This window comes from Drosophila albomicans, chromosome 2L (genome assembly GCF_009650485.2).
Source record: "Drosophila albomicans strain 15112-1751.03 chromosome 2L, ASM965048v2, whole genome shotgun sequence".
NCBI classification, from domain to species: Eukaryota; Metazoa; Arthropoda; class Insecta; order Diptera; family Drosophilidae; genus Drosophila; species Drosophila albomicans.
The window spans coordinates 7952131-7969142 of NC_047628.2; the positions used below are offsets into that span (position 1 = coordinate 7952131).

The following is a 17012-nucleotide window of genomic DNA, read 5'->3' on the forward strand; positions in this document are numbered from 1 at the left end:
AGATTTAGTAGTGAATAATCAAATAAATGGTTACACCAATAATTTTCATTTTTATTATTTTCTTTTGCCAAATTCAGAACGAAAAACCGAAAAAAAACTATAGATCATACAGGTGACACTCACACACAAATACTCACATATTAAAGCCTTTCACGCGTACGCACACACACACACACACACGCATTTAGTGCGGGTGCAACGATGCGTGCGTGTGCGTAAACATTATATAAAACAACAACACTTTGTTTAACCTATAAACATTACAATTGCATATGTATGTATATGTATATATAAATATATAATAAAAATATAAACTCTGCTTTCGGAGGCCAATGGGAAAAGCAAGATAACAATAAAGCCAAGATATATACTATATGCATGTACATCGGAGTATACGGAGTATATATACGTAACTAAAACGGTGCTAATTGGAGATGTACGTGTGTGGGAACGGGGGCGTGGTGATCGATCGTAACGGTAACATTAAAGTTAACGGAGGCGGGGTCATCAAACGGGGCGTGACTTGTAAGTGGAGCGCCTTGACTATTTCATATTCACACTGACGTTCATTATATTGAATACTGGACCGATGCGCATAAACACGCGCCTAAGGACACTTCTCAGTTCGGGCTTCAGGTCAAAGCACATCATGTCGCAGAGCAGGCTGTAATAGTTCGACACATGTGTGGCAAACTGCAAGCGATGATTGAGTATTAGTCTTTAAAAGTCATCAAATCACTTAATTAGCACTTACCCGGTCGTCAGACATCTTCAGCAACCGCGTCAAGATAAGTAACAGTAGCGATGTCCAGGCATCGCGATGCGCCTCGCTTTGCAGACTCAGATAATAGCCCAGCGCCTCTTTGCACACCTGCACCAACTCCTGCTCGATGCCCGGCCAGTCACTACGACGATTCTCATCGCCGTACATTTTGAAAAAGATGCGCAGCACACAGGCCAACGATGCGGTCTCCTGCTTGAGCAGATTAGGTTTAACCGAACCCTTGAAGCCGGCACGCCACAGTAAATTGCGCTGATCCTGATCGGCGTTGAAGCGCTTAGCAAAACGATGCGACTGCATCAGACACTCAGCGAGTGTGAACAGTTGTCGAGTGCGCAAATATCCATACATGCCCTGCTCCTCACGCTGGCAATCTAACTGCAATTGCTGCGATTGCGTCGAACCACCACGACTACCACTGAGATCGGCTGCAGCCTGAGCCAATGTCTCGGCATCCTCCTTGCGCGATGTCGCTGGGAAGAACACAATGTTGTCCATCGTCTGTATCAGCTCCAACTGCACCACACATTTGATGTGCAGCGCCTCAAAGTGATTGTGTGCCAGTGCCATAACTGGCGGCTCCTGTGTACTGTTATTGGAATGTGGAGTGGTTGAGGCGCGACGAGGCTGCTGTTGCTGCTGAAGCTGTTCGTTGCCCTTTGTGGGACGCCAGTGGAGCAGCTCCTTGGGCAGCGTTGCATTGAAAATGTCCAATATGCACTGACATGTTTTGTCCCAGGTGACCTCATTGAACTTGAAGCCATTCGAAATGACCAGATTCTCAAGGCAATTGGTGCCGGAGCGTGCGAGTTGTTCATTGTTTTGCTGGACACACCAGTGCAGCTGAGCGAACAGCTCCTCGAGCAGCAAATGACCAAGCACATCAAAGTATTGCGTGAACACATCAATGATGGCATACAGTGCATGATTGCAAGTCGTGGTCATCCATTCAGATTTCTCGGTCACATGCTCCGGCAGCTTCATGTTGTCAAAGATGCGGAAAATCACATTGAACAGATCCTTCCACCAGTTGGGCTTAAAGCTGTCGCCGTGCGTCTTAACAATCTCAAACAACACAGTGAGACCGCGCGTGCGCACATCCAGCTTGCAGCGATTGACCACGCAGGAGAGAGAAAAGAGCATTGGGAACCAGCCGCGAACCCACACACGATCCTCCTCGGCCACAGAAGCATCGTTCTCCATGCCCGCATGCTCGGCAAACAATTGCGGAGCATCGTGAACACATTGGGCGCAATTGCGCACAAGTCGTATAGCCTCCATGCTAGTGTCCGGAAAGCGGGCATTGCACGCAAACTCCGACAGACACTTAACAGCATCCTGAAAAGAGTCTACCATGACGGCAAACTGTCGCCGATAGAGATCGCCAATGATTTTGCCGGTTGTCTGGAACGCCAACTCAACAATTGGCTCCTCGTGATCACCAGCAGCCAGATGGAAGATGGAAAATATGTTCTTCCAACCGGAACGAATGTTGTGCGCCTGTAATAAAGATTTCCACATATATCTATGGTTTGCAAAAGAGAGATTCTTATCTTACCTGGGAGTTGACCATCTGAGCAATGCAACGCACCACCATGTCGCGTATTGCCGGCGAGTTATTCTTCTTCATGATGTGCTCGAAGGGACGCAAGAAATCCTTTTGAAAACGAAAGTTGCTGAATTCACCCTTCTCCATAAACTTCATCGAAAGCTGACGCAGTGAATCCAGCGCAAAGAATGCAATCTCCTCGTTGCTATTGCAGCCAACCGTATTAAAATGCTCGCCAAGCACTTGCCAGATGCGTGACCATTGCAATCGAATACGCTCCATGTTGTAGTAACTAATCTCGACGATCTTCTGCAGAGAGAACATACGTGGTTGGGTCTGCTGGAGCTCATCCACTGATACTTGGCATAATGCCTTTACAAAGTCCACAATGGCATCGCCATCGAGTCTCATGGAGCCGGTAAAGATGCGATCCACGGCCACCACAACGCTCTGGCTGCTTGTCTCGCCAATATGCTCCTTGACGCTGGGATTAAGTGTGTCCTTGAGCGTGGTCTGTGCTCCTGATAGAAACTGCGGCCGCACTCCAGTGCCAATCAACTGTGCCAGCTCCAATTGGCTGATGCATTTGACAATGTCCAGCCAGCTGCTGCCCAAATAATTGCCATCCGTATGGGCGACCATAATCAGCGTCTTGATGGTGTCAATGTTCTTGGCCTTCATCTCATTGATGGGCGAGTTGGCGTTCAATAAGGTGAAACGCGCCAAAGCCTGCACGTAAGCATCTCGCTCCAGCGACATGTGAAAGATGCAGGCAATGCGTATGGCGCAACGTATGCCGTCCAAGCAAAGCGTTGCAATCTCTGGATCGTCGCAGTCTTGAAGACCAACTGAGAAAGCAGCCAGAAATGGTGTCCATGCCATTTTGAACATGGGTCGTACATGTTCCAAATGCTTGGCTGATGTGAATGGCGATTTGACATGTGAAACCGACTGCATCAGATTGGTGGCCGTCAGCGAGATCACCTCCATTTCCATATTCCAAAGCAGCTTGCGTCGCTTCTCCGTTATGAAGGGCTGTTTGCCAACTGGCTTTGGTGCCATTAGCATTGTGGTATTGTTCTTCATTTTGATTTCATGCTCGGCGATTTCATCATAAATGGATGATAAGTATTCTTCGGGCAGATCGTCCTTGCTATCGCCAATGCCGCGATTCATTTTGATGTATTGCTCCTTGGTCATTTTATGCTTCACCTGCGGCGAATGCAGATCCGTTGTCAACATAATGATGCTAAAGGCGAGCACATAAACAGTATCAGCCATTTGGAATAACTGATTCTGTGGATTACATTCGCAGTATCTGCTCGCAAATTTCTCCATTAGCCGATCAATCTTTTGCGCCTCGCCGGGCAAACGAAATTCCTCGAGCAGAATGCGCAATGCGGCCACCACCTCCAGTTGCCGAAAGTCAAAGGCATCAATGTAAGCGCACATCACCTCCTTTGAGTGATCATCGTTCTCGCCCAGATAGTTGCCAATGACTGTTTTGTCGAGGCGCTCATCTTCATGCAGCCATCGCGCGATATCCTGACATGTGCTGCCCAGCAGCTGCTTCTCCTGCAAAAATTGCACACCCTTCTGTGGCTTGCGATTGAACAGCTCAATGCCCGTTTCCATCACCTCTTTGCGCATCTTGCGTTCTTCGAGTGCCTCGGGTAAGTCCAACAGCTCTTGATTCTTGGCGCTACCATAAGAGTTGAGGCTGTGACTGGAGCCTCCGTGAGTTGAGCGCAGGCTCGAATTATGCGCAGATAGCGAGTCCACATTGTCAGTGACCTGCGAGTCCTGCGTCGGTGACTGCAGCGCTTGCACCTGAAAAATAATTGCATCCATTATGGCTCGGTTCTTTTTGCAAAACTACAATATTACATACTTGCAAAGCAGGCGCTGGCATATTGGGATTCACGTACAGATCCTTGCTCCATTCGACCATACACTTTAATATGGATACGAGACATTCCAAGCCACGTATACGCATTGATTTTTCCTGCATGGGATTGGCACCGAGTTCCAGTGCTTGTCGTCCCTGGGCAATTTTGGATAAATCATTGACGAGCCGCTCGAATAAGTTAGCAGCCGAAAAATCGCAATCGTAATTCACATAAATGTCCACCACAGACTGGGCATCGGCGCAAATGCGTGTCAGAGCCTGTATGACCATCCATTTGTGCTCGAATGAACTAGAGCTGGCCTCCAGAATATTAAGAAAGATTTCCTTGAAGAAGACCTCAATCTGGCGCTTCAGATGAACCTTAAAGTTTGACAGGAGAGCCACAAAAATAGAAAGCGACAACTCGAAAACTTCGGCCACCAGACTAACGCCATTGTTGGACAGTGCCACACATAGGTATTGCTTGATGGCCATGATGAACATCTCGTTGGAACGGAAGACAGGCCCAGCATTCTGTAGTATAAGCAGCAACAGATGCAGTGACAACACTTTCGATCGCAGCTCATGCGACTTAGGATCCGGCTGACCTTCGGGCAACGGCTTCATGGATAGCTTGCACAAGGCGCGGAACACCAAGAAGGCGTCTTTTTGCAGGATGTGTGTAAATTTAGCCGTTACTATGGCATCATTCTCGCTATGGAGCTCCACGCTGTCGTGATCCGAGTGCGAGGAATCCACCGAACCATTGCCATTCACAGTGGGCTCCACCTCGGCTAGTTCCTCAGCCGAACTCTGCTCTTTCATGGCCTCATTGAAAGCAGCTGTAATAAAAGGCACAATTTAAGATTTCAATTCAAAAATCGATATTGCAATGGCTAAATGAGCTAATGAAATTAAATTTTAAGCATATCGATATTTTTGCATATGGGTAATTCTCTGACGGATGTCGCGTGCGACCATCTTTTCAGTTAACAAAATAAACATAACCTGAAACAATTTTAAAAATAAGAAAAGGTGATTTTAATAGCTCTAGATAAGGACTTTAATTAGAGCTAAGAATGGTTTTGGAATCTTCTATCTGTTTTGTTTTCTGTTCTGATAATTGCAAAAATTAACAAATTCATAAGCAAAACCAAAAAAATTAACGAATTTATATATTTTTTCGTAAAACATAATAAGTTTCCAAAATCAATCTTAGCTCTAAAAATAGTGCTAATCCAAAGCTTTAAGAATAACCTTCACTTATTTTTAAAATTGTTTTAGTTTATGTTTTTTTTTTAACTTTTTTTACCAGAGAATTACCCGTATACATTCTTATCGCAATAAAGCGTAATCGATTAGTCACCTGTTATTATCTCAGCCAGTAGCTCAGAGGCAATTGCTTCATCACTGTCCGCTCCTTCGGTCGTCACTGCTGACAGATCCTCCGTGTTGTCCGGACTGTTGATGCCACCATTTAATGCCGCCACCGTTGTGGGAGTTGGTGTTGCTGCCACCTCGTATACTTGATTCTCCATGCGCGCGAAGATCACATTCAACATTTGGGTGAGCGTCGCTCGTGCCGTCGTTTGATTCACCAGATTACGACTAGACAAATAGATGTCATAGCAGGTGCGCACTGCCTGCAGCAAGGTAAACTCATGGATCTCCACATGCTGTGACGTCACGACAGTAAGCAGTGCCTTGATGATCTGCAGTTGAACGCCCTCGTCCGTCTGGGGGCCATTGAAGCAGCCATAGATGGTAATAACAATGCGATCGATCAGCAAATGTCCTGGATTCGCCGAGTCTTGAATGGAACCCGTCAAATGTCCATAAGCAATGAGTTTCTGCAGGCAATCCAAAGCGGTGACCACAATGCGCGGTGAGCGACTCTTACAGGCGAGTTCGAAGGGTAGAAAATAGGTTTCTGCATTGATGATGCTCGCAGCATCATTTTTGGGCAAAGGTAGCGCGGCGCAGGGCAGCTCATTGCCCTCGGCGATTTGGCCAGCTTGGATGAGCTCTGCTTTGATCTGTTCAAGCGCTGTGTCGCAGGACTTTTTCAGCTGCGAGTGATGGGAACGCCGTATGTCCTTATCGGCAAGGATTTTTTCTAAAGCACGCACAATAAACATTTCCTTAGTTTTCGTGGAGTTACTTTGCATATTGTATGCAACTCCAAGGTCGTTCTATACTTTTGTTTTGTTGTTGCTGTTCTCGTTGATGTCTTCCTCTTTTACTAATTACAGTCTTGGTGAAGTGGTGAGACGGCGACGGCGTTTGTGGATAGCGATTGTCAATGGTGTGATGGCCACTTTCGCGCTGCTGCAAAACGACGACAACGGAACCACAACAAACAGGGCGTGTGTGTTGTTGCTGTATGTTGGGTTGTGTTGCTTAGCTCGATTGCTACACTGGTCGGCACCCACTGTGTGTTATTTGATTGTTATATGTTTTTGCATATTGCAATTGTTTAAATTTTCCACATCAAATATGCTTAAAAAAATACAATGCGTGAAAAAACGTCATCAGTGCTGAACAACATTGCCAGACTGTTTGAACACCGATAATCGATTGCGATTAGAATGATGCAGTCGATAATATACTTAATCCATTTATCAAACTATCTACAGCTATACCTCAACTCATTGGTTATTAGTTAAAAAATTAGTTTCAAAACTTTCGAATCGCGAATTTGCAATTATTTCTAGCTGCATTGACTATACAATTGATACCCAGGGCTGCAACACAGCTACAACCAGGGCGTACCGCATGCCTGATAAGAACCCGCAACTTACAGTTTGATGTATATTGCACAATTTAATTCCAAAATTGAAAATCTGTCAATTATCGTTATGTATTGCTTTTATTTTTAATACTATTTAGATCATGTTAAAATAAAAATTGCCTATATTTATAAAAACATATATTCACTATAATTTCCATTCTTCTTGTGTGCAATCCGACATAAGCAACACATTATTCATGTGATCGCTCATTAATTTTTTATGTTGTGCCAGCACTTCAGCGCCAGCGGCTGTAAAAAGACGGGCGGGTGGAATCGCTGATGCAGGAATATGCAGATATTTCTTGGATAGACTGTGCAGAAATGGATGGAACTGGGCGAGATCTTTCCACAAGAGCAATGGTTCTGTTTGCAAACTGCTAATATTCGCGCAGAAATAGCTGGAGATCTCATCCTGATTCTCTTGCTCACCGATCATGGTGATTTGCTTATGCTTTTCCTGTGAAAATGCTCTATATGCAGACCAAATATCATAGCCATCCGTTGTGGTTTCATCATCCGAATCGTCAGCCGTTGTTTCAACTTTCTCTTCATACAGATTATACAAATGTGTCATATATTTAGCCACCAATGAGGCACTCTGAAACGGCATATTTCGAAAACGTGGATCTAGTAAACTTGACATGGCCAACATCATATTTTTCTCCAATCCGTCAAAACACTCTTCCAGCTGCTTGATCACAAACAATCGCATTTCATATGCGATTTGGTGTTGTTGCTGATTGACATTCTCCGGCTGCTTCAGTTCGTTAAGAATTGTGTATAATATGGGCAGAGCGTTACTAGCACAAGGGTACGAAGATATACTCGAACCACACACCTGTCGCACAGCACTGGCCAATGGGCCCAGCACACTTAGCAACTCCAAAGCCAGCTCGATTTCATCACTATTCAAGGCAGGTGTCGTTGCATCAATTGCCGACAATTGACTCGAATTCGGATTTTGTAATTTGTGCGATGTATGCGTTGTATGACGCATATACAGTTCAAGCATCTCGTAGCTGCTTATAGCACGTCCATTAACATCCAGCTTTACATCTGTCGTCGTTAAGCTGTTACTCAATTGGTGGGCAACACGGCGACGCACCTTATCGCACAGTTCACTGAACTCTTGGCGTTGTACCACAGATTCTAGCATCGTTTCCAGTAACTGCGCAAAGCAAGGCACATGCCGTTGACTGCCCAGCAATGTGGCAACTGCATTTTCCAGCATTCGGTTGCTCCGACTGACGATGCACATAATTTTTGACTTGTTGATCTCAAAACGCTGACAAATGCGTTCCAAGCGCTCCACAATACTGCTGGTATTGTACTGCATGGGAAGTGCTTGTACTGAAAGTGTCCGCGACCTCCGATGTACTCCCTCATGGTAATGTGCAGCTACCTCCAGATAAGATAGCTCTGCAGTGCCGTTGGCTTGATTGATGTTGCAGCTTAGCGAAAGTGTTTGCATGTTACCCAATTGCTGTCGCATTTGTGTCGTATGCAGCTCTGCTTTCTGCGCGATGCGTGCGCCCAGTTGCTTAATACTAGGCAGCTGGAAAGATGGGCAGAGCACTTGGGTGAAGCGCTTGAAACCCTCGCCTTTTATGATATCTAATGGCTGTTTATCACGACACACAAAGTAGGCGAGGTTATCCTGATAAACGCTACTGTACACACTTTGACAGTCGCTGTAAAGAAAGTAATTGCTTAGCTCAGTTTACAACTTTGCATGATTGGTAAGTGCTTACTTTATATCGTCCAACTCTGGCAAAGAGTCTTCATGATGCTCATGCTGTTGATCGCTTTGATACTGCGCCTCTTTTGGCTCAAATTCAATTATGTCTGCCGCACTCACAGTCTCGGCTGCTGATTCTGTTTCTGCTGTGGTCCAGTTGGCATATGTTTCTTCATTCACAACGCTCTCCACTGCAGCATGTGCTTCGGCATCCACAAACTCAATCATGTTCACATCCATGTCGCCCACTGGGTCAGAATTATGTTCACGCTTTGGCTCGGACTTAACCTTAATGGATGCATATTTTAATATCTTTTTGCCCCGTGTTTTAAGGGGCATTGACTCCCTTTTCAACATTCCCCGCACTACAATCGACTGGTGATCATTAACATCTCTGCAATTAAAACCGCAACGTTTAGTAGAATCTAATGCGGCCGATAGACGCGAGATTATGGCCTTGGGGTCTTACATGGTAGGATGGGTTTTCATGTGCTTCATCAGGTTGGAGGTGTTTCCACTGGTTTTGATAATCTTTTCGCATAGGAGGCATTGTGCTGTCTGAAGATCCAATTTATCGTAATATTTCCAAATTTTGCTACGCGCCATTTATGTTGTTTATTTATGCGTCTACGTGCAGTGTGACCGCAAGCTGCATTAAAAAATATACCAAGAAGTACCATTGCTATTAATGAATATATAATTTTTTTTTTGTCAATGTGGCCATAAGTAGATTAAATATTTCACTTCAGTCAGTTTGCTACAATTTCTTGCAAAATACAAATAAACCAATTCCATGAGTAGAAAAATATACAAAATATTCCCAGTTATTTTAATTTTGTGACAATAAGAAGTAGTCGAAAGTAATTGGCTTACAAAAACTGGTACCTGCATTGGTAAATGGTGGAAATGTAATAACAGAGCATGAGACATAATTTTATGATAATGTGTTATCAGTAACTTGCGGCCATCTTAAGGTAACTAATGCCAACGATAATACAATGTATGTAAGTTGTGAGAATACAAACCTTTTAACGACGTTTATAATTTCATATTCATATGTACATATATATGTGTGTTATTACGCGCCAATGAGAAGTTATCGATTGTAAAATCGATGTTTTCAATACTTAAGCAAAATCGATGTTTCTCTTGTCACTATCGAAGCTTATCAAAATTTTCTCGTACAAACTGGTGTACGAAATAAATTAATGGTTTGCCAAAATTTAACAAATGACAATTTTTACCATAGAAATTATTATGGCCAAAGTCAGAATTTTTTTGGCAAGTCCTCATGGCTTATTGACTGTCTTCAATCAAAAAAAAAACAATTACTTTATTTATTGATTGTTACCGTTTTCAATATCCCTTTAGAGAAAAGTAGAAATTTCTGTAAAACTTCTCGTCACACCGTCAACCAAATTGTATTGTATAAAATATAAATTAAACATCTGAAGCCATTAGTAGATAATCTGGTAAACAAATTATTTTTAAAATATGTAAGCACTGAAGTCTTTGAATGTATTTAATACTGTCATACAAAAATATGCTTTGATTACGAGTTCATACTTTTAAATGACTTCACATGAGACCAAAATAAGATTACTTGGAAGTTCTAAGCTTTATCGGTATCTATTGCCTTTGCTGTTTGAGTTAAACCTACATATATGTATGCATATTTCAGGGAACAATTATACGTAAATGATAAATAACGCCTTTCTCGTACATTTTAAATATATTGTATGAAATATATGATTTAATATACATATGTATATGCAAAAAGACTCACAAATCCTTACAAATAATGTTAAATAGAATTAGACTACTTGCGGGCAGAATCAAACGTACTCCACTATCGACTCTGCCCGCTGGGATGATTTTTGTTGTTTTTCGAATTTCAGAAATATGTCTTCCAGTGTGCACTCATTCACAGAGTAATACTCAACAAGTTCACTTAATCCGTCAGCCAGATAGTCTTTCGTTATTTTAAATACATTCGACCAAATTATTTGCTCATTGGTTTTCACAAAATATGTTAATGTTCCCGCGTGACTTTCACGTAAATCCAAGTTCTCGAAATGGTTCTTTAAAGTGTTGGTTATAGTCCTTACATTGTTCTCCGTTTCAGTATCAATTTTCATTTTCAGTTTAATGGTAAAGCCACTTAACCTTTTTAGGGCGCAAATATTGTTGACACATTTGAATTTGCCATCAGCCATAATAGCCAAACGATTGCAGAGCTCCTCGCATTCATCCATACTGAAAGAGAAATTATTTTAACTGGACTTATCATCACAAGACATGCACTCACCTGTGCGATGTGAGCACCACAGTTCTATCCTTGTCCTGGAAATCTTTGATACATTGCCACAAAAAGCGTCGGGATATGGGATCGACGCCCGTTGTTGGCTCATCTAAGAGAACTAATGATGGAGCACCGATCATGGCCATAGCTGCCAGAAGTTTACGCTTCGTGCCTCCCGAATAATTGCGCACCTGGACATGCTGATATTTCTGCAGGTTCATTTTTTGCAACCAGAATTGCACATTAGAATCCACTCCAGACATATCATTCTTATTTGTACTCAGGCCACGCAACAATGCCATATAATGCAGACACTGCTGTGCAGTCATGAATTTGTTCAGTGCGTCGTACTGCGGACAGTAGCCAAATTGTTGACGATAAGTCACCTCATTCTGTTTTATATCAATGCCATCAATCTGTATCTGACCCTTGTCGATTACCGAATTTGCGGTAATCATTTGAAACGTGCTTGTTTTGCCCGCACCATTCACACCGAGCAGACCAAAGCATTCGCCTCGCCCAACAACAAATGCAAGACCATTGACAGCCGGTTTTCCAGCATAACTCTTACGCAGATCGTTGACAATCAGTGGATATTCTTGCACCGCCCTTTGTCCTTCAGCTAACAGATGCTTTGCGCGCTTCTCCTCTCGCACGCAGTCATCAAGGCAATCCATTGCCAATTGGGGATCAATGCTAGTCACAGTGCCACTTTTCGGCGGTTTTTACATGATTGACACTGGAAGAAATCCCATATCCGCTGGCAATGATACATATTCTCTAGAATAATCACAAAGAAAGACATGACGGCGGTGCATACAAAAAGCGCATATACAAAAAATATGCCGGTGGGTTCCATAATTCCCTTCGAGGAATGGCTTCTCCTTGATATGAAATTCTCATTTATGATTCGCAATTGATGATTCAAATTGAAGTCGGGAAGGAAACGTAAGAAACCAATTTCTGTGGCGTGCTGTTTCATTGCTTGTAAATTTGCAGAAGTGATCAGCGGTGCAATTTCTGAAAGCATTTATAAAATAATTAACTGCAGATACGAGCTTGGCAGACGTTCGAGTACTCACGAGAGATGATAAGCATAAGCAGTAGATATGTTGATATGGTTGATATGGATTTGAAGCTATTGCCTAAAGCATATAAAATGGGCAGATAGCTGCAGCCGTAGAAGAATATGCTAAGTACTATACTCTGAAGATCTTCGGTCTTGTAGAGCTCTGCGGGCATTATCAACTGCTGTATTAGAAACAATGCCACACAGAGTGTGCCATGCATGATAACGTCAAAGGCAAATGTGGAGAACCAAAAAGTATAACGCGACATAGCTTGCAACTGCCGGAAGCCATTAGCATTCTCTCGGAAGGGCAAGGAAATGTAGTAAAACATGCTGAAGAACATTGCAGCTGATACAACGACAGCGTAGTACTCCAGTCGCCCCGAACTGACGTCGGCAATAAAGCGCCTAATGGGCACGTATACCGTCTGTATATATATGTCTTTCTGTGAACTAGACACCTGCAATATGCACGTGTTCACCATATTGATAAGCATGACGGTGCTGTGGTATCGATTTGTAGCGTACAATATCGTTAAGCTGGCTCTGTCCCCGGTATCTTCTATGGCAACTAACCCAATTGTATCTTCCAGAAATGCAGGTAAATTCTCCTGTTGCAACTGCAAGAGTTCATCATTAATGGCTTCTGACGATGATGCACCATCCAGATTGCTACGCAGCGTTAAAGTTTTCGCATTGAGACCACTCTGTTCTATAAACTGGCGTAGGTGCTGCTCCATTGCGTCGTGATGACCCGTCGGATTGTAGATGTAAACACTGCCCGCGCGCATCTGTTTCAGATTTAAAGGCAATACGTCATCATTGGTGACTATGGACATCGCGTGCATTTGTAGGATGACTCCACAGACGAGCAGCAATGGTAGGCTTAACTGTAAAAAAAAAAAAAAACGAAATTTAATATTTCAATAGTTAGACTGACCCTTTTTCGTGAAATTATTACTAGTATGTTAATTTTTAGTAAATTATGTTTTAAATTACTTGACTGCTAGTGGAATTTGTAAGTTAAAAGGTTTATAAGTGGTCATTACATTTTTCAAAAAGCAGAATAAAAATAATGCCTGTTACATACAATATAGGGGGTGAATAATGAATCATGCGTAGATGCACATAGATGCACTTGTTATTTATCAACAAAAAGGGGTGCTTATTACAAGTACAGTTGTGCATACTAACCATGCAACTAGCATATCGCCATTCGTTGAATAAAAAGGTAAATTTTTTGTAGAAAACCGCGGACCACAATTGTCTCCAATTGGGTTGATTGTGTACCAGGCGTTTATATGGCACGGTCAGCAGTGGTCCATCATTACGTATTCCAATATCTGGGGTATCCACTTGATCTGTTTCACCAGCACAACTAAAATACATATGCATTTTAAATAATCGAATAATTGTAATAAATGAGATTTGTGGAAATTGTGACCTACTTCAGAAATACAGTTTCCAATGTGGTATCCGTAATCGAGATTGTTTCGATGCCCAACATATCTCTATTCGATTCCAAACAGTGCAACATTTCATGGAATTTCGATTGATAATCATATGGCAGACATATGTTAACCGTAGGCTTTACAACGCTCTAATAAGTTGGAAAATTATTAAGAATTGACGACTTAATTTTGTTATTCATTAAATAAGTAACCTGCACACAAGCATTAGGTATGAAACGTCTGATTATTTCCAATGTTTCATTTTCCTGGTAGTGCGTTTCGTGGGCTTCTAGCTTCAACCGATATCCGCTGCCCAGTTTGCGTTTCAATTGCAATGGCGTACCGTTTGCCTGTAGTTTTCCATTGGCCAGAATGCAGATGGTATCGCCCAGTACTTCTGCCTCTTCCATGTAATGTGTAGTCACCAATATAGCCTTCTCTTTGCGCAATGTGAGCAGAATATCCCACAGTTCGCGACGTGATTCAATGTCTAGACCAGAAGATGGTTCGTCTAGAATTACAATTCTGCAAATAGAAACAAAAATATTTTGGAATTTTCAATTGCAAATAGGAAAACAATATCAATTTACTTTGTATTGCCTGCAATCGCAATACCAAGCGATAGACGCCTTTTCATGCCGCCAGACAGATGTTCACCATATTTATCTGCCTTCTCGGTCAAATTAAGTTTTTCTAACTTTATTTTGGCCCACTCTCGGGCATCGGAACGCTTGGCACCGCGGAGCTGGGCAAAGAACTCGAGATGTTGCTGGCAAGTCATATAGCTCATAAAGACACTGTGTTGCGGACAAAAGCCAATTAGATGACGATACGAAGACACATCTCGTTCGCTGCAAACAACAATTTTACCCGAATCTTTTGGCACAAGTCCTGTAAACAGATTGAAGATTACGTTTAAGCAAATAAGGAAACATTTATTATCATCTTACCCATTATCATGTTCATCATGGTCGTCTTACCGGCACCATTATGCCCCAACAATACGGTGATCTCTTTGTTATTGATTGTCATATTTAAATGGTCTGCAATTTGAGTTTCGCGTTTGCTTGTCTGGAATCTTTTGCAGAGATCACTGATGATGATAGCTTGAGTGCCACGTGGTGATGTCGTATATTCATTTCGCTGCCTTTTTTTGTAAGTATCGGGCTATGAATAAAAAAAATATTAGCTTTCATTTGCGAATTTTTAAAAATGTGCGCCACTTACATTTAAAAAAAAGAACAATGGGCGTTTAAGGCCGCCAGGACCAGGAAAAACACAAACAAGGTAGTTGTAAAGCACTGCATAAAGAATTGTCTGGGATATCAGAACAATATACACAGAAAAAAGACGACTCGAATCGTCTTTAATAACATGAAACAGATCTGCGCCGGTGAAGTGGCGATCTATAAGTTATAAAAGTAAATTATAGAATGGTTTTAAAACTGCTTTGTAGTATCTACTTACGTTTGTTGCTGAAGGTCTGAAAGATATCAAGACCTTCCAGGAATGAGTTGGTACAGAACAGATAGAATGCCAGCTTAGTTAACCAGCTACGGGCAAAGCTAAACACATACGGTATGATGAGCAACATTAATCCACCAATTTTGGCGTAAAACACTGTAAAACCAATATATAAAATATATGCTTCAATTTTTTCGATTATTGACACAACTTACCAGAGTGAAAGCAAACGGATATTAGATATGCATACGACATGTTGGCAATAATATACAACAAATACAGAAAAAATATATAAGGAAAACTGACCAGGCCCAAGGCCGCGTATTTCCACGACAATATCATAGTTGCCGCAAGGAATATAAAGTAGTAGATGAAGCGCATAAGGAAAAAGGTCAGGCCATTCAAAAAGCTCATGGGAGTGACAAGATTGAGAAATTCTTTGAGACCATTCTGTTTTTCCTCGACAAAGGGCACAACAAATGTACTGAGCAATAAAACACTAAACAATATGCTCATCAGTGTGCCGCAGTTGTTGAGACGATAGCTATCCGAATTGCTAACCTCCAGATTAGCCATTGCCCCCAGCCGCACATCATAATTTGAAGTCAGCCCACGATTCTCCACATACAGTTGATCAATTGCTAACTGCAGCGTAAGGAAACCAGATCGTATATATTCATCACTATCTGCAAGACAAAGAGAGATATTATAGACAAAAAACAAAGGAAATTATAGAAATGAATACCTTTCTGGTGATTGATTTCATCGTCATTTACGAATCGTTTCTTTGGCGAAGTTCGCATTTGATTCGAACTCAAGCTGTATTTAAAGTCTCCTTCTGCCCTTGGGTCGGGAAATTCTTTGAAATCAATAGAAAAGCATCTAGCTCTACAGTCCTCCTCCATGTCCGCTTGCATCTCTGAGCTGCTGTTGTATCCTTTAAAACCTGCAATGCATTTAAAAAATATAGAATTAATTTTTATAAATTAAATTTAATCTTTTACGTACTTGCTGCCTGTATTGAGAACCGTGCTCCCAATTCCTCAATAATCAATCTCTCATTTTCATTGTTGGGCGCATAATATATCCAGTCATAATTTCCTTGGGGAAAGTAGTCCATCAGGTCATGCTAAAAATAAAGTAAACAAAACAAAAGTTTGTTACAAATTGTGCCGAATACAACACACTAATGCGATTAACAAAAGATTCGCATGTTAATGAGCTTGAAGCAGTTGTATACATGTATGTATGTATGTATATGTACGTATGTATGTACAAATCCAAACAAACATTAATAAGTACATATATGTATGTATGCTGATAAAGTATTTATAGATAATGCAATAGCTTAGTGCATTAGACTTACAAAGTTTTTTGTTTCGTAGTTTTCCATTCTCAATTGAACTGGACTGTCTGTCCAGTGCAAATATGCGAAAATTACAAGAATCCATCCCAATTGAACGATAAACAATGATATCTTATTATATGACAAATACAGCCAGTTCTTGCGCCAGAACACATAAAACAACGGACTGCAACTACAAGCCATTGTGTTTTAAATTGTTAATTAAGTACATCACTCATTTTTCAAATAACAAAAAGGCGTAACCTGCTGTAGATATTTTTATACACTGCAGACAATGAACGTATCAAAAGCTATCGAATAGTTACTCTATATATCGAATAGTTACTATACGTTGTAAATGTCAAATGAGGGTGCAGCAACTAACACCCTCATTTGCCATTTTCAACGACTATAATAGAGGGTTATACTTGAAGAATTTAAAACCCGGCTTCAAATAATTATTAGTTGTAGTAAGTAGCGTTTTTTTGAAAATAAGTTTAATTTCTATTTATTTCTCTGAATTGCATATTTATTCGATAAATATCGATTTCAAACTGCCGATTTTTCCGGCATATTTCACTGAACTGGTTCAAAACAAACCTTACTGTTAACAAATTATTACGTATTATTTATT

The 17012-nt window shown here is 41.6% G+C and overlaps 3 protein-coding genes across 3 annotated transcripts; all 3 read right to left on the minus strand.

The window, feature by feature from the left end:
* Window positions 1-30: 30 nt before the first annotated feature.
* On the minus strand, window positions 31-6781 carry LOC117563908 (brefeldin A-inhibited guanine nucleotide-exchange protein 1). The gene is made up of 5 exons (XM_034242470.2): window positions 5585-6781; window positions 4222-5060; window positions 2340-4160; window positions 755-2281; window positions 31-693 (listed from the first exon to the last, which is right to left on the minus strand). Exons 1-5 carry the CDS (start codon window positions 6384-6386, stop codon window positions 544-546), a joined length of 5139 nt encoding a protein of 1712 aa, XP_034098361.2. The 5' UTR covers window positions 6387-6781; the 3' UTR covers window positions 31-543.
* A 287-nt stretch (window positions 6782-7068) lies between these two features.
* Window positions 7069-9509, minus strand: LOC117563910 (E3 SUMO-protein ligase ZBED1). Its single transcript, XM_034242472.2, has 3 exons — window positions 9217-9509; window positions 8761-9141; window positions 7069-8700 (listed from the first exon to the last, which is right to left on the minus strand). Exons 1-3 carry the CDS (start codon window positions 9351-9353, stop codon window positions 7155-7157), a joined length of 2064 nt encoding a protein of 687 aa, XP_034098363.2. The 5' UTR covers window positions 9354-9509; the 3' UTR covers window positions 7069-7154.
* A 942-nt stretch (window positions 9510-10451) lies between these two features.
* On the minus strand, window positions 10452-16679 carry LOC117563909 (retinal-specific phospholipid-transporting ATPase ABCA4). The gene is given in 15 exon segments (XM_034242471.2): window positions 10452-11003; window positions 11056-11774; window positions 11777-12069; window positions 12132-13008; window positions 13313-13496; window positions 13567-13718; window positions 13782-14094; window positions 14160-14460; window positions 14520-14736; window positions 14797-14975; window positions 15037-15189; window positions 15249-15719; window positions 15779-15979; window positions 16042-16162; window positions 16400-16679. Coding segments are annotated over 15 exon segments (4785 nt in total). The 5' UTR covers window positions 16583-16679; the 3' UTR covers window positions 10452-10582.
* Window positions 16680-17012: the final 333 nt, after the last annotated feature.